The sequence below is a fragment of the Cajanus cajan genome, chromosome 6, assembly GCF_000230855.2.
Source record: "Cajanus cajan strain Asha chromosome 6, NIPB_CcT2T_4, whole genome shotgun sequence".
In the NCBI taxonomy this organism is placed as follows: domain Eukaryota; kingdom Viridiplantae; phylum Streptophyta; class Magnoliopsida; order Fabales; family Fabaceae; genus Cajanus; species Cajanus cajan.
In genome coordinates, this window is record NC_138522.1 from 38,931,235 (window position 1) to 38,956,119 (window position 24,885).

Here is a 24,885-nt window from a genome sequence, read left to right on the forward strand (position 1 = left end):
TAATTATGTTCTCCAAAATAAAAAGGGAATTTCTGCATTTTTATCCTTGTATCAAATATATCAAATCAATTCTGCTTTAGGAATAATAATTATAATTATATAAAAAAAAAATCTATTGAATTCGAAGTGCTGACGTATGAGAAAGATGATAAAAAAATTATTAAAAAATTATAAATTATAAATTAAAAAAAAAATCACCGCATATTGTCAGGCTTAATGTATCTTTTATTTTGACAAGTAATGACCAATTAAGAGTATTTTGTTTAAACACTAAGTTGGTAGTGAGGTTTTTGGTCTAAAAAAATTTCAATATGTTATCGATGTTTTTAATAGTTTTAAAATTATCATTATCTATCTATCATATATATATATATATATATATATATATATATATATATATATATATATATATATTATCCCACATATGAATTGAAGATTAAATTATATAGATTTTGGATTATTTTTTTTATTTCCTTCACACTTATAACTCTTTAATATGTACGGATACACGTACTACTAAAGAAATTATTTTATACTAATATACTTTTTATATTAACATAATATTTGTTATTAAAGTTTATTTTTATCTATATTTATATTCTCATAATTATTAAAAATATATGTATAGATTATAGTAACATACAATATATATTATTTAATCTCATTCAAAATTAACATTAAAATTATATATAGATATGTATTAAATATAAATATAAATATAAATATATATATATATATATATATATATATATATTGTATCTTGTATATTATGGTATGTAATATTTTTTGTAGTAAAAATAGTTATAAATTATTTATTATAAAATTCTTTCCTTTTTACTTGGTTCAAGGGCTATCTTTAGAGTTGTCAAAATAAGTTAAAATTTGTGAGTTAATTTATGGCACTCATTCTATCCCAATAAATAATATAATTAAATAAGGAAAAAATTTAATAATTCAGGTAAAACATGTTCACATGTAATCCACTTCTAATCATCCGACCAAACAAAAATAATTATAAGATGTAAGATTTTTAGCAACAAAAGGTAAATCAATATGAAAGATAAAATTATATTCTAATTTCATTATCCTGATGTCACATTGTCTAAGCAAACTTGTTGCTTCAGCTCTCGGTACCTTAAGTACTAGCCTCATCACTTATCTCATTACCTAAAATAACACCACAATATATACGAGTGAGGAAAACGGTTATTCATATGTACGACACAAGAAAAGAATTTTACCCAAACATATAATCAACCTTCATATGATTCACAGAAATAATCAATCATAATAATATTATTATCTTATATATACATGAACATAAATTAATATCACCACTAACACATCATTATGCAACTCATGCGTCATGCTTATGCTCACGCAATACATATACAATGTAGTCTTCTAAGAAACATCAACTCAGAACGTCACACAATGGGTGAACTTCATCAATCTCCTTAGACATTGCCACACATGGTCATACTGCTTACATCACTTATGATCGGTGTCACACTCAGGGACGGACCCATGTAGAAGAGAGTGGGGGCACATGCCCCCACTACCATTTTACATACATATATTTTTTATTAAAAAAATAATATATTTTTAAAAATAAGTTATATTATAACAAAATAAATATATATTTAAATCATCATATGTATAAAATATAAATTTAATATATTTATTCATTTATTTGATATTTATCAAACTTTCGAAGGAGATTAATTATTATATGTGATAAAAAATACTCTTTAATAACGAATTAATTTTTTAAAAAAAAGTGTAATTTTTGATAAAACAAAATTTGTAGCATATATATTTACCTTTTATGCTTTTTATTTATGTATACATTGATTAAAAAAATTAAAATAGTAAAAATTGTAAGATTATGTACGTTGATTAAAAAAACAAAATGGGAAAGATTGGAAGATTTATATTCTATTTAGAATTTTTATTATAAAATATGTTTTGAAATAAATTATCATCTAAAATATTATATTAGATATTAAAAATATATTTATATTATAAATAAATTAAACTTGACTTTTATACAATTTAACATATTTATTTTTATATTTTTATTAGTATTAAATTATTATAAAGTATATTTTTAGGATTGTAGTTCTAATTAAACATTTTAAAAAATGTCTATGATAAATAAATAAGTCATATTTAATACATGTATTTAAAAAAAATTTATGTTCAAACCTACTAAATTATAATATAACATCGTCTGACCTAACTTATTTTCATCATTAATCGTAAGCATATATATAAAAATTTGTAAAAAATAATTATAATATATATTTATATTTTAAAAAATTACATGTAAAATTTTTAGTACTATAAATATATAAATAATTATTACCCTCATTATCTAAAATTTCTGGATCCGTCATCGGTCACACTGTTAATCACCACTTATGGCCAGTGTATAAAAATTACCCTATTAATCACCACTTGTGGCTAGGGTAAATGTGTATGCAACATGCACAAATGTTCATGTCATGTCATCTCATCCATTCATTAACTTTATCCCATGCCAATGCATAATTAAATATAAAGCTAAATCTACTCCCATTTGTACATTAAATCATTCAAATACACACCATTCATACTTAATCATACAATAGTAGTCTCCACTAGACATTACACCATTCACAACCATCATCAAAATTCATCAATATATAACATATTCATAGTCTGCATCAGGCTTCACCAAGCTGGGCCTGGCTCCAAGCAACAACAAAGAGCATACAACATTCTCACGTTTCACACCCAACTTAATTATAATTACGCCTAACACTAAGAGCAAACAGAGAGCACACAATATTTTCACGATTGGCTTAATTGGATTGTTAAGTACAATGTTAGAATAAAAATAGAAAATCTTAAGAATTTAGGGATTGCTCCCACTACCCATCATCTCTTGTATTCCCACACATGAATGACTCACTTCCCTCCCTATACCTTATTGTTATTATCTAAAACAATTTGATGCAGTTTGAGACAATTTGAGTACTTCTCCTTAGAGTTCCTTCCTTCTTGTCATTTTCTCTCTTAGTCCTTCTAGAAAGTTAAATGAGGCTGATTAGGATAACTCTGTCTAATCACTCCCTTAAAAACTCATTGAACCAGGTTAACCCGTCCCATTTCTCTTCTCCCACTAAATTAAATAAATTAATATAATAAAATAATTCTCCACGTATAAAAATAAATAATAATTTTGGCCATAATATAATAATATTTTAATAATATTATTATTTTAGAAAATAGAATGTTACGCAGTTTGACCCACCACAAGTTTGAGCTATGTTAGGTTAGAAAATTTTGGCTTGTTTCGATCATAAGAAAAATTTTGCCCGATTTACTTACAACTCGGTTTACTTACAACCTGACTCACCACAACCCATTGTAAGTCAAGTTAGCTCACTGGTTGGTTCACCTAGTATACTTTTTATTTTATTTTATATTTTAGGATCCCAAATATTAATTTATGTGATTATATGTTTTTATCATTAACTAAATTATGTACATACTAGTTGTGAATTATGATATTTAGTGTCAATTTGATATTATTTGTTAATATTTTATGCAACAACTTTAATTTTATAAATTGATTAAGTTGGTTGTGGATGATGTTTAATTTTCTTGACATTTTCTTTGTCTTATTTGTTAACTTAGTAATTCTAAAATATAAGATTATAATATATATATATATATATATAAAGTTTAATATATATATATTTTTAATTTAAGTGAGTCAACTCATAGTAGGTTGGACTAAGTCAAGTTGATTTTTTAAAAAACTCACTTAAAGGTGAGTCGAGTTGAGTTAGTCCACTTGTTGCCCAACCTGTGATGAACTAGACCAGACTAGATTATCTACTTTGACAACTCTAACTACCTTACATGAACCCATAACAATCTAGATATTCATGAAAAACAAGAGATTCTAATAAATATAAAATTATTAAACTAAGTACAAGTTGTAACGCCAAAATTATCTAACAATTATTTGTAAAATGAAATTCACTAAATTGATTATTCAATTACATTTGTTATTTTTTATTTTATAAAATAATAACAAGTATAATATATATATATATATATATATATATATATATATATATAATGTCCAATCGTTGGAAGAGTCAAAATGATATATTATTGGTGCATATTACATATGAAAATAGTTGACATTAGTTCTTAGGAGATAACAATTTAATTTAACAAGTAAGTAATTTATGCATATGTATGGATAAGATTGTTATTAGTTTATATATTATTTTTCTTGGTATAATTTGTAAAATAGGTATTTTTTAGACATTTATGTTTAATAAATATTACAACTTTTATTGTTAAATTCATAACATTTGCTAGGAAAATTTGTTTTGTTTAAAAAAAAATAGCAAAAGTGAAAAATAGAAAAAATATCTTAAACAAATGTAAATACCTTGTCATAATAATTTATACTATTTATGAATGTTATATCACTTTTTGGTTTCACTTTTCTTAAAACTCAATTACCGTTTAACTTATTTATCTATATTTATTTACAATATTTTTATTTTTATATCTATTTCTCATTATAACAAAAGATTATTTTAGTGACTGCATATTATCTTTCATAATAACAATAATTATTAAATAATTATTTTTTTCATCAAATAAAATCACCATTGTTATCTTTTTAATAATTTCTATTATTTTTTTTTTAACAAATATATAGAGACATAGTATGTATCTTTTCCATTTTTATACTCTACTATATATAAAGGGTATATCAATTGTATAATTTATTTTTGGTCTCCACTTTTTTAACACCATTATACTTCTTATAACTATTTTATCTTCAATTTATACTTTTGATGGACATAATACTTTATATAAAAGGTAAATTTCAATTATAGTGTCAAATGAACTTTTATATAGGGTTTTGTATGTGCTTTGCATGTAATCATGGCAAGCAATGTCCTCATACTTTGATCCTTCCTTCATGTTGATAACTCTTCATCAACCACTAAGGTGGTTATTCCAGATGTTTCTCGTAATAAATCCCTTGCTCAAGCATTATAGAACACATGTGATGTCCCATTAAGCCAACTTTTGACTCCTTGCTGGAAGGGAGATGCTTTGGCGATTACTATCCTGAAGAATGATTATCAGGTGGGTCTTTATAGCTGCAAAATGCATCTACATAATCGATTAATGCTCTTGAAAGGTACCAAACTACCAACGTCCAACGTCCTTTGTTCTACATTGGAAGATCTTTGGAAGCCTCTTCGGTAGTGGCATATGATTTCAATAGGAAAAGGGTTCTTTCAGTTTTCTTTCTCTTCTATTAAAGATCAACGTCGGGTTTTGACTGGTATTCCTTGGAGCACCAAACCAAGGATGTCACGTCTTTTTGCATAGGCTCCTAGTTTTAATCCATCGTCGATGTGTAACTCAAATGCACAATGTTGGGTATGGATTCTTGGTCTCCCTCTTGAATATTGGTGTCCACATATATTGTTTACTATTGCTAAAAGGGTGGGTGTTTCCCCTCTCTCTGGATAATGCCACAACTAATAAGACCTTTGGCTATTGTGCCAAAGTTTTTGTGGATATTAACCTTAAGTATGATCTACATGATCAAAATTTGGTTGAATGTGAAGGGTTTGTGAATCTTGTGTATGAAAAACTACCTTTTTTTTATGATTCTTAGAAAGTGGTGGGTCACTCTTATTGAGTGCAAACATGGATCTCATAAAGGCAAGCCTAGGGAGAAACCTTCTTACTCGAAGTTGATTCAAATGGGCATGGAGATGATGTAGGTTGTATGGTTTAGAAGCTTGTGGCACAAGTTAGGCTAACATAGGTTAAGTGTAACCTAAGTTAGGTTAACTTAAACTCAAGACTACTAACCACAGTTACAAAATTTAAATTTGAATATTTTCCTCCCAAAGACAATGAAAGCTTGTCACATGACGAAGTAAGGAAAGTGTGACTCATGTTTCTATTTTAGATATAGAACCAATGTGAGGTTGACATTTACCATTGTATGTATAGTGTAATTAGACAAAGTCATGTGACATGTTGACTCCTTGAATGGTTTGTAAGACAACCTTGTCTTCTCCATGTTGGATGTCCAACACACTTGCTTCAAACAAGTGGACTTCTCACACATAAGACCAAAGTAGTGCTCATGGGTCATTCAAGCCTAATAAGTCCAAATAACGTTTTTTTAGTTGCACCCTTTTAAAATAGTATTTATACCCCTAAAATAAAAATTACAAAGCAATAAATTCCTAAACTACTTGACCCAAAAATACAAGTTCAGAAATTAAGAAAATATTTACAAGAAAAATATATACAAAGAGAAAATAAGCTACTAAAAGTAACTCAAAGCTCAATACGAGTTTGATCTGACTTCCTTTAAGCCTAATTAACCTACTCCTTTTGACCCTTTTAGGACTTGACACCCTTTGGAATGATGTCATCAAATTGAGTTATTTTTTTTGTTTATATATATATAAATTATACACACATATGAAATACTATTAATAAAGAAGATTACTTTACTTCATTTAGTTATAAATTTTTTATACCTATTTTACCCTTGCCTTAATCATAAATATAAGAAGGTTAAATTATACTTTTAGTTCCTCTATCTATTTTTAATATCCAATTTGGTCTCACTATTTTTAAACGGTTTAATTTGGCTCTCTAATTTTTTTTAAAATGTTCAATATTATCCTTTTGTCCAAATTGACATTAACAACGTTTATAAATTTGGAAGGAAGGACGACATTGAACATCTTTTAAAAATTAGAAGACTAAATTGAATCATTTAAAAATAGTAGAACCAAATTGAATATTTTAAAAATAGAGAGAATAAATTGAATAAAAATTTATCACACATTTTTTTGTCTAGATAAATTTAAATTTTATTTTAGCTATCTATATTTTTTTTATTAGATAACTCCTTTATTGTGGATCATTTTCTTTAATTCCATGTATTCAATTCATTGTCATTCATGGTCTTGTTAAGATTAGTAAAAGAAATTTAAATTTATCTTAACAAAAAAAAATGTTATATAAATTTTTATTCAATTTGTTTCTAATATTTTTTTATATTCAATTTGATCCTCTAATTTAAAAAAATTATTCAATGTTATCATTTCATTTGATTTTATTAACATTGTTAATGTCAATTTGGGTGAAAGGACAATATTGATTATATTAAAAAAATTAAAAGATTAAAATTGAATCTCTTAAAAATAATGAGACTAAATTGAATTCTTAAAATAAATAATAAGATTAAAAATATAATTTAGCCATATAAAAATAACAAACTTCAATAAAAAATTATCTATTTTTCAAGATGACATGGAATTCTTTTCTTCTTACTAGTAATATTAGAATAGTGATGTATTTGCTATCCTTTTTTAGGATTGGTCGCTCCGCTCTAATGTGGAATTGGCAACTATGATTTAAATACACTCTTTTTGTTGATTAAAATTCGTTAAAACTATAAAATCATAAGAAAAGTTTATCAAATAGAGTGTTTGATCTACTAAATTTTTATAATTTTTAATAAATTTTTAATCAATTGACTCCTACATGTTAAATAAGAATAATTATATTATGCGAGAATATTTTAAAAAACTTCTTTTTAATGAAATATTTTAAAGTATTTTGAGTTTTAAAATTTTTTTAATTACTTTTTATCTATTTCAAATTATATTTATCATATTTATTTCTAAATTAAATTTTAAATAAATTATCAATAATAGAATTTAAAATATAATTATAAATTTAAAATATAATTTTTCTTAAAAAATATATTTTTACAAATTTTAAATATAAAATAATTTATTAATTTTAAATATAGTATTTATTTATTTACTTACTTAATTTATTAATAAAATTTAGTTATTTATAATAAATATTTAACAATAAATGTGAGATAATGTTTAAAAAAAAAGTGTGAGAATATAGCATTAATTTTTCACAGCTGAATGTAGCAGCATATGCTCTAATTGATACACACTAATATATCGTCTCATAATCCAAATTCCATCACCGTGTAACAAGGTTTAGTGTCTACACAAAGCTTTAAAAAATACGGGCGAAATCAGAAATGCTAGAAGTTCATATAACTTAAGACTTTGAGCATAACTAATTAGACAACAACAGCCATTAATCTGCATTCTTTCTTGAAGATTTGGCTGTGCTTTTTGGCTGCTCGTGGCATATATATGTGAATTGAATCCCCTTATGATATCTTGTCATATCCACTGTCCATGCATGTTTCCCACACCTTCTAGTGCCAAATGTTGTTGCTGTGTATATATATGTATATATATGTATATAGACAGAACAATTAAAACAGTTAGTTTCATTCGATGGTTCATGAAATTTTCCTGAGGATTATACTAAACATTTCCTTAAAGAACGAATCAACACTCGGAAAGAGATAATATATATAAATAATCAACTAGTACCTAATATAACATCATGGTTAACCTCATGTTAAAAGAGATTACAAATTTGATAATAGAATGATTCTCTCTTTATTTTTCTTCTATTTTTATTTCCTTCATTCTCATCTCCTTCCTGTCTCCAGTGTGTGCTTAAGTTGAGCCGTATATATTTTATATTTATTTTCGTCCGCACATGGTTCAATTAACAAAAAAACAAAAAATTGCAATTATGGAACAGATGAAAGAAACTGTGGCAAATAAGAATTAAGCATTTGGGACTATATATGATAACAAATTGAAATTCATCGTTATACGGGCTTAGAAGATGTGTTTTTAACTTTTTATCAATAATAATGTGTTACATAGAAGTTGCAGACACACGTACGTTGCCACTTACCAGAAGGAAATTCAGTTCCTTATTTTGCTCCTCCAAAATCTTGCCCTGAGCAGCAGCAAAGGAGTTATATAAGAGTCAGTATTTTTTTTATCACGATCGAGAAATGTTAATAATATATATTTTATTATTAACAAAAATTCATAGAAAAAATATGAAAAAAAAAATTATGAGTTCTACTTTATATTTGTTATGGTTTAGTTTAAAACAAATTTCAACTAATACTAAAAATTAAGCGCGTAAGGAAGTTTATAATTGATTATATGATTGCTAATTAACTTATAATAATTTTTATGATCAATGTATATAAAAAGCTCCACACGTACGTTTCTCTTGAACATCCTGTGCACTTCCATCTGTGGCACAAACAAAGAAGGTCTATAAGGTGAAACTTGTTTAACGTTTGCTAACTAAGCTATGATTAGTATATATTAAAAGAAAATTGCCTTTTTCTCGCGGACACCACTGAGTCCATTTTCAAGGGCATCCTCTAGAGCCATCAGTTCCTTGTAATTCAGTGAGGTAATGTCCTCCCCCTTCAAGTGCCTGAAATGTACACTTCATCAGAAATAAGAGATGATATTGATTATATATTATATGGTATATATAGCTAGCTAGAGCAATAGTTAATCAAGGTGCAACAATGTTTATAAATACCTGAGCTCAATTTGCATGCTGTCATTCTCTTTCTTGAGTCTATCAATTTCATTGCTGAGGTTCTGCAGTGAGTTAAACAACATTGTTGTAAATCCGAACATATATTTTGTCCCCCCAAAAGATTTAGACAAAAATGGACGAGAGAAAGCAAATTTTCTCAAATAAATGAACATTATTTGCAGTAGATCTGGCTCTAGCCAAAAGCTGGTTGCAATGTCAGTGTAGTCAAGAGAGAGATCCATCGACCCCTAGGGAGAGACATTTATCACATCTTTGTTCCTAACTCCTACCATTTAGCTTTTGAAACTTTTGCAAAGAAAAGGAAGCAAGTGAATATTGTTTTATAGTCAGATCCATTCATATAGATTATTCTTACTACTACTCTTGCCTTTCTTTGTCAATAAGATGTAAGATAATATATATATAAGATACAAATACAACACTCAGATATATATAGATATAGAGAGGACTAAGAGAACATGTTCCAAATGTAGATCTATTCAGAGAATCATTGGTTCTTGGGACTGAACATACTTTTAGCAAAACAACTATATACGTATGCTGTTTTCTTGGAGGCAAATCAAGCAAATTACAACATGCTTTTTGTTTTTCATTTTTTTTTTCAAAGATGAAAAACCTACCTCATGCTTAGCGTCCCAGAGGGTCTTCCCAGAGGCTCTTTGGTATCTGTCCAGGACGTCAATCAACCTTAACCAACAACATTAAAGATCCAAATTAACCCAGAAAGAAAAAAAAAAGTGAGTTTTGCAGATAAGTGAAAAGAGATGTATATTTTCCTGCACTTGAACTTTTCTTGATGTAACAAAGAAAAATAAAAATTTAGCATAAGAAGTCCTTAATAATTACGTGGTGGAGGGGCTGATGTATTCATGCATCTTTCCAGAAGCACCAAAGATGATAAGGGAAACTTGAGCATCACATAGAACACTAATTTCCTTTGCCTTCTTAAGGATCCCATTCTTCCTCTTTGAGTAGGTAACTTGCCTGTTGCTTGAGTTCTCAATCCTTTTGATCTCAATCTTACCCCTCCCCATATCTCACAACTCACAACCTTTCTCTTCTTTCCTTTTCTTTGTTCTCTCTCTCTCTATGTTTTGTGATTCTTAATTGCAGTGGAATATGGAGAAGTGGGAAGATAAAGAGGGTACATAGCAAGCAAGAAAAGTAATAGCGGAGCATTCCATTATGGGTTTGTGGATGAACAACTTTCTGAGTGGCACAGAAAGGAAGTGGTTGTTTAGGGGTTTGTGACAAAGCCAATTCAACAGCCTTTATTTCATGTTTATTTAACTAGCCTTGTAATTTATCAGTTTTGAACTTGTGATCCATTTTCTTAACCCTTGGTTTCTTCATGAATCTCTCTCTTGCTCATTTAATTGGAATTGTTTCCATATTTTGAAGGGTTTGGATTCATTGCAAGAGTATGTAGATTTTTAGGGTGTGCTACACTATATGCTTAAAACAAGGTTTTGGTGCAGGTTTGACATGATATGTTGGTGTTTGATTAACTTGTATTGCTGTGTGTGGTTAACTTTTTTTAGGGTTTGAATGACGGGTAGTGGTAACTAGTTGTGGGGTTCTCAACCATCAAATCGAAAGGAAGGGATTATTATTCCCATTTGTGTGCAAGAAATGAAAGCTTTTTAAAGTAAGGTGTAAAAGGGCATAGGGGAAAACAATTAAAATGTTCCAACCACAATGGAAAGGAAGAACCTCAAGCTTATCCATCAAATTAATTCATGAATAGGAGTTTGGGCACAACCTAGCATTAGTGATTGCTAATCGGTGAGTGGAACCTCTGATTTGAAAGGTGTGGTTGGTAGAAACTTCAACCCTCAAATCAGTACTAGCTATGGCTGGAAGATTGCATGACATGACAAACTCAAGAGGAAATGGAAGAAGCTATATATTACAACTGCTAAATCTTGCATATATGCTAGCTGATAGAAAGAAATGTTCCTTCAAAACAAAGTCATATATATAGGCATTTTTTAAAATTATATTGTTTGAGTTATGTTTCTCAAACACAATCTATTTAGAATAAATTATATGTAAATATATACTAATAATTTAAAATTATTTATATCGTTACAAATTATATATAATACTTTTATTAACTTTTTATATATAATAGATATACTTTGATTAATTGATAGAATAACTAAGAAGTATTTTAATTGATTGTGATTTGTGAGTGTAAAGACTTTTTAGATTAACATGCATGTATATTCAATCCATTTTTTTTTTCAATATTAAAAAATAAGTCATAATTTTTGGAGGGCCAAAATAATGACAACTCGAACAAGAATTAAACGATCAATTTGACAAAAATCTTGGACAGGTCAAAATCACTGTTAGCTATTTATTTATTTGTTTATTAGAATCAAATTAAATATTAAAAGATTTATAATATTTCATACACCTTATCTAACTAATTGAGTTAGGTTCATTGATAAATAATTTTTTGTTCTAATTTATAGTTTAATGACAATGTGAAAATATATACTATATTAATAAAAAGTTCTTTGTTATTATTAAATTCATTTTTATTGATTATTTGTTTAAAAAATAATTTAAATTAAATTAAAGGAATGTTAAGATCTTTGCAATTTAAAGGTTGGATTGAATTACACTTCTTTATCGTTAAATATTCCAATATTAAACTTTCTGACATGACACGAAATATATATTATATATACTTAAATATACAAATTTAGTTAATATGAAAAAATCTCTTAATGGTAGTCAACAAAACAAGTAATACAATAAACTAGTAAGAAAAAAATACACTTTATACTTTCATTAAAAAAAAAAAAAAAAAAAGACATTTCGTGCTTTTGTGAAAAAATGATATTTTTTATGAAATTTTTTATTGTTTTAATATTTATGACAGTTTTTCATATTTTTTTTAACAATAATAAGTAAATAAATTATGAATAATAAATGAGACAAACTCCTTAATTATGAGTATAAATTATTAGTGTAGATACAATTTTTTCTTTGAAACTTTCCGTCAACAGGTAGTTTTAAATTCATTATTGATTATTGATTACAATAAAAAAAAATTACATGAATAAAAAAACTCATTATTAATTTTAATACTTTAGTATTTTATATATTTATATATATATATATATATATATATATATCCATTAAAATTGATCCCAAAAACTGTAAGAGAAAAAATTTCTTCCCAAAAACCTTATCTTGTCTTTTTTTTTTTTTTGTTAAAAAAAAATAAATTAGAGTAAGACATATAAGATCAGAATTAACCATAAACTCTTTTGAATATTTTTTGGAATTATAGTTAGATTTTAAAATGTTTATTACATCATCTTATTAGGGTAGACCCAAAAATGTTTATATAGTCAGTGATTTGTTTTTTCGTTAGCGAGTTGATAACAAAACTCTAAAACTAATTACCAATAATATTGAAAATCACGGAAAGTGGAAAATCTATCTATGAAAAACTCATAAAATAGATTAAAAAGTACGCAAAATACATACTGTAAAATATTTTTTAAAATAAACTAATAATTTTTATATATGAGTAAAGTGGTCAAATGAGAATCTCAAACGTGTGATTCATCGGTAAGGGTTGATCTATGCTTAAGCAAGGTCAAGGGTTCGAATCCTGCCTTATTAATGGATAGAGTATTAGAGTGCACATTACTAATTTTATTAGCTCGAGTGCTAGAATGAAATTTACCAAAAAAAATTGAACTCAAACAACATATATTAAGTAAATCATTGCTCACTATATCCCATAATAAATATAATGTAAGAAAAAATAACTTTCAAAATTATTGTTATTTTTAATACAAGATTAATTAGGAAATATACTTTTTACTTTAATTTATACAACATTATTTTTGGGTTTATTTATTCTTAATTACTTTTTTTGGAATAGTTTTGTTTTCCTTTATCAATTGTTTTAAAGTTCAAAACAATGTTAATTATTTTTTCTATCAATTATATTCTTGTTTCCTACTTAATTTTTAATTAAGTTATAATCAATATGTATTTATTGTGGAATTAAATTAATGAAAATCAACTACTCATTCACCGATTCTCTCTAGTCATGTTATCTATTCCTAAACCAAATTTAATTCTTTTGAATAAAAAAAAAAAAAGGCTAAACCATTTATACAGGAAATGTATTTTAACCAAGATGGGTGATCCCAGTACATAATGTTTATAGCATCCTATTCAACTATATTGAACGTGAAAGTATAAGATTCATGTTCACCTAGAGTCAAGAAATTCAATCCGATTCTTATCAACAGATGGATCATAGAAGCAACTATTAATTGCAAATGATGCATTTTGATGTGAAAAAAATGATAAAATGGGGATCACGGATATTGAGATCAATAGAAACAAGCATTATAAAAAACACAGCCCTAATAGTAATTTAATACATAGCCCTTTTCTTGTGACCTATTTTTTGTCAAGTTCAATTAAGCATTCCAAGTCAATTTCAGAAAGGTAGCTAGGAAGCTCGTAAAGTTTTGATTTAACAGCATCTAATCTAATCTACATATGCAGGCTAGAAGGCCAGGCATTGTACTCAAAGTTAGTTGACTACTACAGTTGAACATCCACAATATTACCTCAGGATAAAGGAAATGTTCCCTGCTTCATTTCATCTTTTCTCATGATGGTAAGAGCTGCAAACATAGGCAGACCCTAAAATGGAATTCAACTAGGGAGATTCTAGTTATGCCCAAATCAACATCTTAGCCCTTAGGGCCACTGTTACCTTGCATCTTCACTCTTTTGTATTGTTTTCAAATGAAATTATTTGTCAGTACCCGTTGCTGCTTAATTTTTAGAAATTTACCCATTTTTTCATCATTTTTATTGCCAACTAGGTGTTTGATGTTGTGAATTTGAATATGGGAAATTGTTGAAAATGAAGTTGAAGAAGGAAGCTCAGGATAGCCATCGTACATGAGGAAGCAGCACCGAAGAGAGCACTTGTAAGCATGTAATGTGATCACTGGACTAACATAAAAAAAATTAAAGGAAATTTTTTCATTTTAAAAAATTAAATGAATCAAATATAATATAAAAAATGAACAGAAATATTTGATTCCATTACTCGAATAAAATTACTTCATACAAAGAATACTTTATGGAATACACTTTAAGCTGTAAAACATTAATTTATTATTATTGCATACCCATCCTTCCCTTCGTTGACACAAGTGTCGAATTAGCACGGGCTAACATGAATTAGTACAGATGTGAGAGGTAGAATAAATAATATATGTATATAATTTTTTTATATCGTTATTTAATAACAAATTATTATCAATTTGTTGACTTGTATATCAAGTTTGTTGACATCATAACTTTTTAATAGTGATATTACATTAAAAAAAAAAATTATACTCAACCAATATATTAGTAATAGACTGAATAAAAAAAACATTTTGTAACAAATGCTTTATAAACTATTAGTCTTTTAATTTTAGTGAAAATAATTCTCTAACTCTTAAATTTTACTTCTTTTACAAAATAGATATCTTATACTTTAGTCCCATTTCGATTTGTCTTTAAATTTTCTCTCTTTAATTACAAGTAGATTAAAAACCTAATGAGTTAATAAAATTTAAGTCAATGATTGAGTTTTTCTCTGTAATTAATTTAACTTCAACTTCAACTTAATAGAATGAAGTTTTAGGATTAAATATTAAAATAAAAATTTATGATATCAATTTTGAAAACTAAATACAGTTTAGGAGAATTAAAAATCCGTTAGTTTCATCTTTTTCACGAATTTTTGTTTAAACAAAATTACTTTTAAAATAATGTGTTTGCTTAAGGTTTTATAACAGTCAAAAGTTAATTATTTTGGGAAGTTTTAAAAAATACTGTAATTTTAAATAATTTTCAAATGCAATATATATATATATATATATATATATATATATATATATATATATATAATTGCAATCAAATAAAAATATTTTGAAGTTTGATCTGTGATTACGTTCATTCATTAGCATATACATGCATCAGTGGAGAAAAAATATATTCTATTCTTCATTCTGTTGGTTTGATCAGAGTTTGGCTTAAAATGGAAGGTAATATATCCAAACAGAAAACGTTGAACTTTAGGCCATAACAGCATATCACTCTCGTAGATCATTGAATTCCAATAGCCGCATCTTTAACAAGTTACAACAAAATATACATATGATCAATAATAAACTTGCGCACAATTAGGAAAAAAAATGTAAGGTTAAGTCTAATTGCCCGTATGCATGTGCCCAAGTTCGATCTCCCTAACATGCTGTGTATGTCCGTGAGGCAATCTCAATATCTTTTAATCACTCAAAACCAATTTGAGATGCTGAAGTCTCTAAGCTTTCTAAGATGTCTCTCCATTTCTTGTCTGCTGTTCTCCCACTCTTGCTTTTCTATCACAGTCGTTGGATCCTCTTTTTCACTCTGCGAATAAGATGGCACATCAGAGGTGCAATGTAAAGAAAAATAACAAATGATTCAGGAAACAAATAGCTACCGCATGTATTATTTTGAAGGAGCTCCCACGATCAGATATAACAAGCAAGTCGCTCTTTCTATCTCTAGTTCTCCCTCCAGGAGCTGTTACCTATAGAAGGCACATTCATGATTAGTTTAAATGTTAACATTACGGACAACTCAAGAAATCTTTTTGAAATACAACCAACAGTCCCACAGTTTTCAGAGTCATTCTTCAAAAATAGTTTACCAGAGATGGAAACTTCATAATATCAAAATTTCTAAATTAAATACAATATAAATAAATTACAGGCTATAAAATTGGAAAAGCCATCTGGAGTTATCATGCGTATTTAAAGTCTGAGAGATCATACAGCAATCAATATATGCAACACAGTCGCATGAAAAAGTACAATATCCATCTCAACTTTCAACATAACTAGAAGCATGCAGAGGTGGAATGGATTTATGATCTCTCATCAATAGTCTGAGACCTAAAGTCTAGGTAGAGATATCCATCTTAGAATATACCAAACTTGATCTCACAAAACTCACCTGAAAAGTGAAAACTTCCCCAACCTTATAAGAACTACATGGATCATATCTCTGGTTGACTTGGCATCTAGATTATGAACAAATGAAAGTGGCCCAACGCCCAACAATAATACCCCGTCACACCTAGGAATAAGACATCAACAACATATACAAATATGACTCACCTAATAACATATTTGTGACAAGCTTAATATCATCTTAGAATTAAAACTTAGGGCTTAACACAACTCTAAAAATCAATTTGTTGGGTGAAAACTACTCAAACGTATAAGGACTACATTAGTTATGGTGCTAATCAATGTGAGATCTCAACACATATATTTATAGACAAGAACCATTCATCTTAGAACTTTCATTGAATCCATAAATTCAATCCGAGCTTTTTATTTCTTTTGAACATCATGTGATGATATTTTCCAGAATTTTAAGATTCTAGGGCTATATGCAAGAGCATTAAACTTGAGCAAAGGTGCACTTCCATGAATTCATGTCTAGCATTAACAAAGAAATTGTTAAGCAATAAAACAATAAGGTAAAATCTAAATTCAAGGCAGAGAAAAATGACTATGAAGCACATGTAGTTGCAACAAACAGAAAAATATATTCCAAAAGCAACTACACAGAGAATTAACAAACAATTATTTACCAAAACTTTGGCTCTGGTAATTGACTTGGTTTTGGAATCAATAATATAAATCTCTTCAAAGTCTAGCACAAACTCAGGATCACCCATCCTCCGATTTTTGTAGTGTTTTGTCAGGTACACCTGTAACAGGAAATAAGTCCAATAAGGGTGACATTTTAACAGGAAAGAACTCAGGAGACCAAAGCAGAGCATCCTTCTGAAGACATTTTTTACTTCTTGCTATAAATTTATAATAAATTTTCCTCTACGATAGTAACTATAGGGGAAGATGTAATAAACAATAACCATCCTTAAGGAGAAGGAGAGGGGGGTGAGGAAACTCCCCACGTAGTCAGAGCCACATTCTGTTTCACAGCTTGTAACAGGTATTTATGCATAAAAGTAGGAATAAATTCTTCACAAAGGCATACAATGAATAAAACGAAGTTGACCAGCCTCATTACTTCATATCTAGTTCAATCATATAATATTCCTAATATGGAACATTCTCAAAATAAAATGCAGCAAGAAACTTGTATATATCTTCCAATGTTTTATCTCAACCAGCAAAATGGAACGTCATCTCCCAAATTAAAAGTGACATACTGACATGTCAAGCACAGCTATTTTAGTTATTCAATACAAATATGTGCAAATTGAGTTCCATCCCTTCTTTCTATATAACCTCACTAAGTCACTCCCTTCAATCATATAATCTTGTCCATTGTTATAATTAGCACAAAAAAGAAGCCAACATATATTGATTTCCATTTTTTCAGTTGAGTGAGAATCATAAAGGAGGACTAGATTCTTAAAACAATTAATCAATCAAAATGCCTAAGAGCCTGTTTGGATACAAGTTAGAAGCGTTTTTGAGAGCTTCTTCAATAAAGATGCTCTCAAAGCACTTCTAACTTGTATCCAAATAGACTTTATGTCCAAGGAAAGATACCTGGCTGGTAATTGATCAAGCTCATGCATATAGCAGCACTAATTCCTCTAATTTCACCCTATATTACCTAGTAGTGAGAAACATTCAAACTCAGGCAAGTAAAGCTCATTGCCTAATTGTATTCCATAAGAGGATTGTTCAGTAATATTTCACAGCTCTAAGGAAATGGATTCAGTGACTTTTGGAGAATCAAAGACACCGTTTTCAACCATTAGATAAATGTTTTTCTTTCAGATTTTTCCAAGTGTCCTAAATTTTACAAAATAAAGGAAATATTTCAACAAAATATAAAATATATGAATTAAAAATGAAAGAGAGTTTTATTTTTCAGGCTTAAATATTTTTTGTCCCTGCAATATATCAGGTTTTTTGTTTTTAGTTCCTACCGTTACTTTTTCACTGTTTATGCATGACATGTCAAACACAAAACGACTAAAATTCACTTGAAATGGTGCCTATTTAACGGACATGTCATGCAAAACCTAAAAAAAAAAATAACAGTAGAGACCAAAATAAATTACAAGAAAAGTTTATAAGAATAAAAAATGAAAAACAGGCATATTACAGGAAAAAAAATATTTAAACCTGAAAAATAAAATTCTTTTTATTTGTAAATTTTATATTTTACTAGAGTGTTTTAATTATTTTGTAACATTTTAGGACACTTGTCAAAAATATAAAAGAGAAACATTGATCTAATCTATACTAATATATAAAAGGGATAACTTTTTCACAAACTACCTTGATCTCCATTTTTTTTTACCATTACCATTAGACCTTTTTATTTTAAAAAATTAAAAAAATATATTTTTTAATCAAATTTAAGAACTTAAAATTAATGGATTAATCACAATACCAATTAAATTAATATACTTTTAACCACTAAGGTTAGCCTAGTGATTGGGTGGGGAAGGATCGGGGTAGTTAGAAGCATGAGGACCTAAGTTCAATCCTCATTGCGATCATCCTTGTAATCTTTCCTATCTTTACCAAAAAAAAAAATTAATATACTTTTATTATTTATTATTTATTTTTATTTTATTTTTAATAGAGACATGTGCCTCGACTGTCCACCAGTACTCCACCAGTGGTTAATAATGAGAAATTCCCGGTGAATTTGATTCTCCAAAATCACAGTGACCTTGATTCTTCAAAGTCACCCAATCCATTTCCCAACTGTAAAGCCCACAATCTCTCAAGCAGCTACGTTCTCTCTTCCTTCAACAAGTATCCACCTTACATCCCCAATTTTCATCAAAATAGTAAGAAGCACAGTAATTAACATGTTACTTACAGCCTCAAATTCAACAAGCTGCCCATACCTTTAGAATCTCCCTCTCAGTTTTATATAGAGGATCTCGAGGCGCATCAATAGGTGGCTCCGTCACGTTGTAGCTTCCATAATCACTCTGCGCGCATCTAATGTACTACACATTTGACCAAAAAGTCAGCATCCATTAAATATATAGTCATGCAAACAAATTGAGCAAAATGAAGTCACGCAAGAACGAAAAACATCTAAAATGATTTTTAATTGGCTTAATAATCAACGAAAAACTAAACTCGTGCAAACAAATGAACCCTACCTTCTGCGGCATTGGAGCGAGAACCTTGGGGATTGAATAAACATCTGTATCCGGAGGAGTAACATACATCTACAAACAAAGATTGAATTCAACGGTGAAGACTGAAGAGTTTGAGCAACAACAAAAGGAAGAGGTAGGGTTAGGAATTAGGATTTAGGAACCTCTCTGAAATCGTAGACGTCGTTGTCGGGGTCGGGGGGCTTGCGGATGAAGAAGTCGCAATCGAGCAATGTGATCTTGTGGAACTCGTCCTCGTTGATTTTGTAGTCGACGACGGTGTCGGAGTCCCAGCCCTGCGTTGAGACGAAGGTGTCGCTCTCGACGACGGCGATGTCGTGGTCGGCGGCGGCGGCGGCGACGAGGGGGTCGTACTCGATGTCGAAGTCCTTCTTGTTGTCGAGGTCCTCCATTTCGTCCTCGTCCATCTCGTAGTGGTCGGGGCCGGCGGCGTCGGCGTCGTCATCGTCGGCGCGGGTTAAGAAAGGGTTGTGGCGAGACCTTGAGGGGGGTCGGAGGAGGAGAAGAGAGGGTTTAGAGAGTGGTTTGAGTCTGAAAGGGAGGAAGGAGGGATTGGGAGAGAGTGGTGGCGATGAGAGGAAGAAGAAGGTGGAGGTAGTGGGAGTCATGGCCATGGGTTTTGAAGGGTTTAGGGGGGAAAAAGAGAAGAGAAGAGAAGAAGATAGAAGGTGGATAAGATCGCGGAATCAATAACTTTTAAGCGGGTAACATTTTGATCAATAACTATATGCTTTTTTTTTTTAATTCAATTTAGTTTTTTATCCTTTGAAAAAATTAATTTAGTTTTATTTTTTTATATTTTGAAAAAGACTCAAAATAGTCTTTGTGGTTACTTCTCTATCATGTCCATTGATTGTTTAGAATGGATAACTACAACAACATAAGATAGTTATAGTTAGTTTTACTTATGGTTAGCTAGGATTCTTATTTTTTGATTTGCTAAATTATAGTATAGATGACTATACATACATTTTTATAACCCTTTTCTACTCACCTTTTGTCTCTCTTTCTGTCGATATTTTTTTCTTCCTAAACTTCAATGATAGGATCTCCAAGTTCTTCGTCTTCTAATGTTAGCTAGATCATGCAAGATCCTTCTAAGAATCCATCTAGCCACCTATATTTGTATTCTAGTGAAAATTCGGGATTGATTCTTGTTTTAAACCCTCCCCCCTCCCATTGAATGGTTCCAATTACCATTCATGAAGTCGTTCAATGAGATGGACTCTTCTTTCAAATAATAAAATCAAATTTATTGATTGTTCCCCTCATGCTCTATTATCTTATGACCCTTCTTTTGATACTTGAGAACGTAGTATTTTGATGGTTTTATCTTGGATTACAAGAAATCTTGTCTCTCAAATTGTACAAAGTGTTTTCAGCATTGATAATATTCGTGAACTATGGCTTGATCTTCATGAATGATTTTTTCAAGGCAATCACTTATGCAACTCCAACCCACTTCAAGAAATTCATTCTATGCATCAAAGCGAATGCTCTATTTCTACTTTCTACATAGATATGAAGATTCTTTGGGAAAAACTTGATTCTTTACAACCCACACCTCCTTACACTTATTCCACACTCTTAACTTGTGCTCTTGCAAACTTCATCAGAAGAACAAGAACAAAGAGTATGTTATATGTTTTCTTAAAGGCTTGAGTGACTCTTATAATTTTGTCAAGACTCAGATTCTTTCCATGGACCCTCTACCATTTATTACCAAAGTTTTCTCCCTTGTTCTCTAACAAGAACGATAAGTGGCTAGTGGATTTTTTATTAAACCAACCACCATAACAACACAATCTACTAATACTTCCATTAGTAGAGGTTTTGGTCGCATTTCTAGTTTTCTCAGTCATGGCAGAGGTAGGGGATATGGTAGAGGCTCGGTTAACTGCACACACTGTGGAGAACTAACCATACCATAGATTCTTGTTATTTGTTACATGGTTTCCCCCCTTTCCTGCTATAGAAGTATAACCTCTAACAATGTGAATCTTGTTACTATTGAGGAATCTTCCTCTAAACCCTCTTTTAAAGAATCTAAATTTATCTAATGGCCCATTTTACAACAAATTTCTGACTAATATAATCAAATTCTTATATTACTTCAAAAGTCTAAAGTTGAATTGTCATCTCACAATACTAATTAGGTGAGTACTACTTCAATCGAGTTGTCTTCTCGCCCACATTCTTCATGTAATTCTACTCTTTATAGCATTTGGATCCTAGATATTGGTGCCATAAATCATGTTTCTCCCACCTTGTCCTTGTTCACCACATATCACCAAACTAAACCCCTTAGTGTCACCCTACCTGATAGTTCCACAATATATGCCCATTATTTGGGTACTAGTATTTTCAACAAAAATCTATATCTCATGAATGTCTGGTGTATCCTTTCCTTCAAAATTAATTTATTATCTATTCACCAACTTACTTCCTTCTTTAAATGTAGTCATATTGCTTCATCTTCTATATGCACCATATAGGACAACAAATCTTTGAGGATGACTAGGCACACTAAAGCCACTAAGGGTCTCTACATATTACATCATGCCCCGCATCCTTCATCAACTCATATGTTACTATTAGCACATCTTGTGCAAATAATTATACTTTGTTTGATCTTTAGCCCTTTTGTTTAGACAATCCATGTTCTAATGTGATTCATACCCTTTCTTCAAAGTTTCCATATATCAAATGTAATAAAGATTTCATTTGTGACATGTCATTTTTCCAAACAACATAGCTTTCCATTCAATCACAGTACTACTAAAACAATAAAACCTTTCGACCTTATCCATATGGATATATGAGGTCCTTTACAAATACCATCAATTCATGGTCACCATTATTTTTTAACTATTGTAGATGATTACTTGTGACACACATGACCTTACCTTATGAAATCAAAAGTTGAGGTGTGAACCCTTATATTTAATTTCCTTGCTTGTGTTAATACACAATATGATTCCAAAGTAAAAGTCATCTGATTTGATAATGGGCTTGAGTTTAACATGCCACAATTGTATCATACCTTTGGCATAATTCACCAAACCTCTTACATCAAAACACTCACACAAAATTCAGTTGTTGAGAGTAAACACCAACGTATTTTAAATGTTATGTGTGCCCTCATATACCAATCTCATATCCCTAAATCTTTTTGGTCATTTGTAGTTTGTCATGTTGTTTTCCTTATCAATTGCGTGCCCTCCTCCCCAACACTTAAGAAAAGATCACCCTTTGAATTCCTTTATAATAATCCCCTAACCTTTTTGGATCTCAAGGTTTTTGGATGCCTTGCTTATGTCTCCATTAAGGATGTTAAAAAAATTCATATATGCAAGTATTTGTGGATAAAATTCGTAATGAGTAGAAAATGGATATTATAAATGGGTACTCACGAAGAATGTGTATGAGTACTTTCTATATTCATATGTTAGTGGGTGTGGGTACGGATATCATAGTATCTGTACCTACAGGTATTCGTACCTGCTGATACTCTATTTATTTTGCAAAATTTTATAACATCTATTTTTTAAAAAAAGTCATCCAGATTAATTATTTAAAACTTTTTTATGTAGATTTTATTTTGCAAATTTTAATAACTTTTGAAAGAAAAAAATTTGTCATCCAATTTAATTATTTAAAACCTCTTTAATGCATATTTTTATTTTGCAAAGTTTTATAATTATTAAAATAAAAAAATTATCATTTAGTTTAATTATTTAAAAAAAGTATGCGGATTTTTTTTATAATAATTACTTGCAAGTATCTATGGATATCTATAGATATTGAAAAATATGCGAGTGTCCACTTAATGAATACTTGCATGGATATATAGACAGGTACGAGACAAATATTTATCCAATAAGAAAGGGTAGTAAGAGACTACTACTCGTACTTGTCCTGTCTCGTAGACATCACTAGCCTCCACCTTTACCCACCTTACCTACAAGATCAAATATAAATCTGATAATAGTATTGAATGTTCTAAAGCTCGACTTGTTGCAAAGGGCTTCACCCAAACAAAAGGAGTTGATTATTTTTGTAACACCATTCAGATTTGATATCTTAGCGGCTCCACTCCATGACACTTCACATGGTGACACTTCACATAACTCGTTGGTCAAAACCCTCTGCGACTAGCCCTTTTTGAGATGTTTGGCCACTTCTAAGATTAAGGATTGACTCCACAAATCAACACAAGACTTTTCAACATGTTTTATTCTCACTTGCATACTTTTGAGAAACTTCCCAAAAGGTCACCCATATCTAAATTATTCCAACCCAAGCACGCTTGCTTAATTATGGAGTTCTTATTTGACGAGTTACCAAAAAATAGATGCATCTTATTAGTATAGGTAGTACAAATTAATTCCTTTAAGTCTTCCTCAATGTAGACCCCTAAAATTGTCCGGGTCGGAAATAAAGCTTGAAGACTCTCGAAGACTGAAGGAAGATCAGCCAGAAGGACTCCTGGAAGGCCCTAGGAGGGTTCTCTGTAGGTCTAGAGGTCTTAGAATAGCTCAAAATAAGGAAGTGGAGGGAATGAAGCCCAATACGGCCGTACTGAACTTAATACGGCCGTATTGAAGCTTCAATACGGCCGCCGTGAACTCAATACGGCGTATTGAAGTTTCTGAAACTTCAATACGGCCGTACTGAAATCAATACGGCCGTATTGAAGCTTCAATACAGCCGTATTGAACTTAATACGGCCGTATTGAAATTTCTGAATTTCAATACGGCCGTATTGAACTCAATACGGCCGTATTGAAGTTCAAAAATTTCAATACGGCCGTATTGCTTCTGTAGGCCGTATTGCGCCTATTCCCTATAAATATGACGTCAATTGGACGTCATTCCACACTTTCACACTCAGTTTTGACTCCCTCCTTGAGTATTCTGGGGTTTTTGAGCAGTGTTCTGCCCTAGAAATCTCTCTGGGAGTCGATCCGACGAAGTTCTGGAATTCCGAGCACTTAGCTTGGAGATTCGAACCTAGTCGAAGGGAAATCCTCCGGATTTCCATAGTTAAAATTTTATAGGAGGGAGCAAGCGGGCTTGTAGAGCGAGGGAACGCCAAAAAGCTTCCCAGTCTT

General features: G+C 29.8%; 2 protein-coding genes across 5 annotated transcripts; both read right to left on the reverse strand.

The window, feature by feature from the left end:
• Positions 1-8,043: 8,043 nt before the first annotated feature.
• Positions 8,044-10,785, reverse strand: LOC109798095 (agamous-like MADS-box protein MADS9). 4 transcript variants are annotated; one of them, XM_029270873.2, is made up of 7 exons: positions 10,390-10,778; positions 10,164-10,230; positions 9,523-9,584; positions 9,312-9,411; positions 9,192-9,221; positions 8,857-8,913; positions 8,044-8,330 (listed from the first exon to the last, which is right to left on the reverse strand). In XM_029270873.2, exons 1-7 carry the CDS (start codon positions 10,575-10,577, stop codon positions 8,277-8,279), a joined length of 558 nt encoding a protein of 185 aa, XP_029126706.1. In that variant the 5' UTR covers positions 10,578-10,778; the 3' UTR covers positions 8,044-8,276. The 4 variants fall into 4 exon arrangements, with proteins under 4 accessions (XP_029126706.1, XP_020213894.1, XP_082933156.1 ...); XM_020358305.3 differs by having other exon boundaries at positions 8,869-8,913; positions 10,390-10,768; XM_083077030.1 differs by lacking the exon at positions 9,192-9,221 and having other exon boundaries at positions 10,390-10,785.
• A 4,856-nt stretch (positions 10,786-15,641) lies between these two features.
• On the reverse strand, positions 15,642-20,470 carry PTAC6 (plastid transcriptionally active 6). The gene is made up of 6 exons (XM_020357156.3): positions 19,915-20,470; positions 19,754-19,822; positions 19,490-19,594; positions 17,237-17,356; positions 16,076-16,165; positions 15,642-16,002 (listed from the first exon to the last, which is right to left on the reverse strand). Exons 1-6 carry the CDS (start codon positions 20,383-20,385, stop codon positions 15,886-15,888), a joined length of 972 nt encoding a protein of 323 aa, XP_020212745.1. The 5' UTR covers positions 20,386-20,470; the 3' UTR covers positions 15,642-15,885.
• Between the last annotated feature and the right edge of the window lie 4,415 nt (positions 20,471-24,885).

Coding starts and splice junctions, on each gene's coding strand:
- LOC109798095 (XM_029270873.2), bottom strand. CDS start 10,577: ATGGGGAGGGGTAAGATTGAGATCAAAAGGATTGAGAACTCAAGCAAC. Junction 9,585..10,163: donor TCTGGGACGCTAAGCATGAG/GTAGGTTTTTCA, acceptor AACTCACTGCAG/AACCTCAGCAATGAAATTGA. Junction 8,331..8,856: donor TCCTTCTGGTAAGTGGCAAC/GTACGTGTGTCT, acceptor ATATATACACAG/CAACAACATTTGGCACTAGA.
- PTAC6 (XM_020357156.3), bottom strand. CDS start 20,385: ATGGCCATGACTCCCACTACCTCCACCTTCTTCTTCCTCTCATCGCCA. Junction 19,823..19,914: donor ACGTCTACGATTTCAGAGAG/GTTCCTAAATCC, acceptor CTTTGTTTGTAG/ATGTATGTTACTCCTCCGGA. Junction 19,595..19,753: donor TCGCTCCAATGCCGCAGAAG/GTAGGGTTCATT, acceptor TCAAATGTGTAG/TACATTAGATGCGCGCAGAG.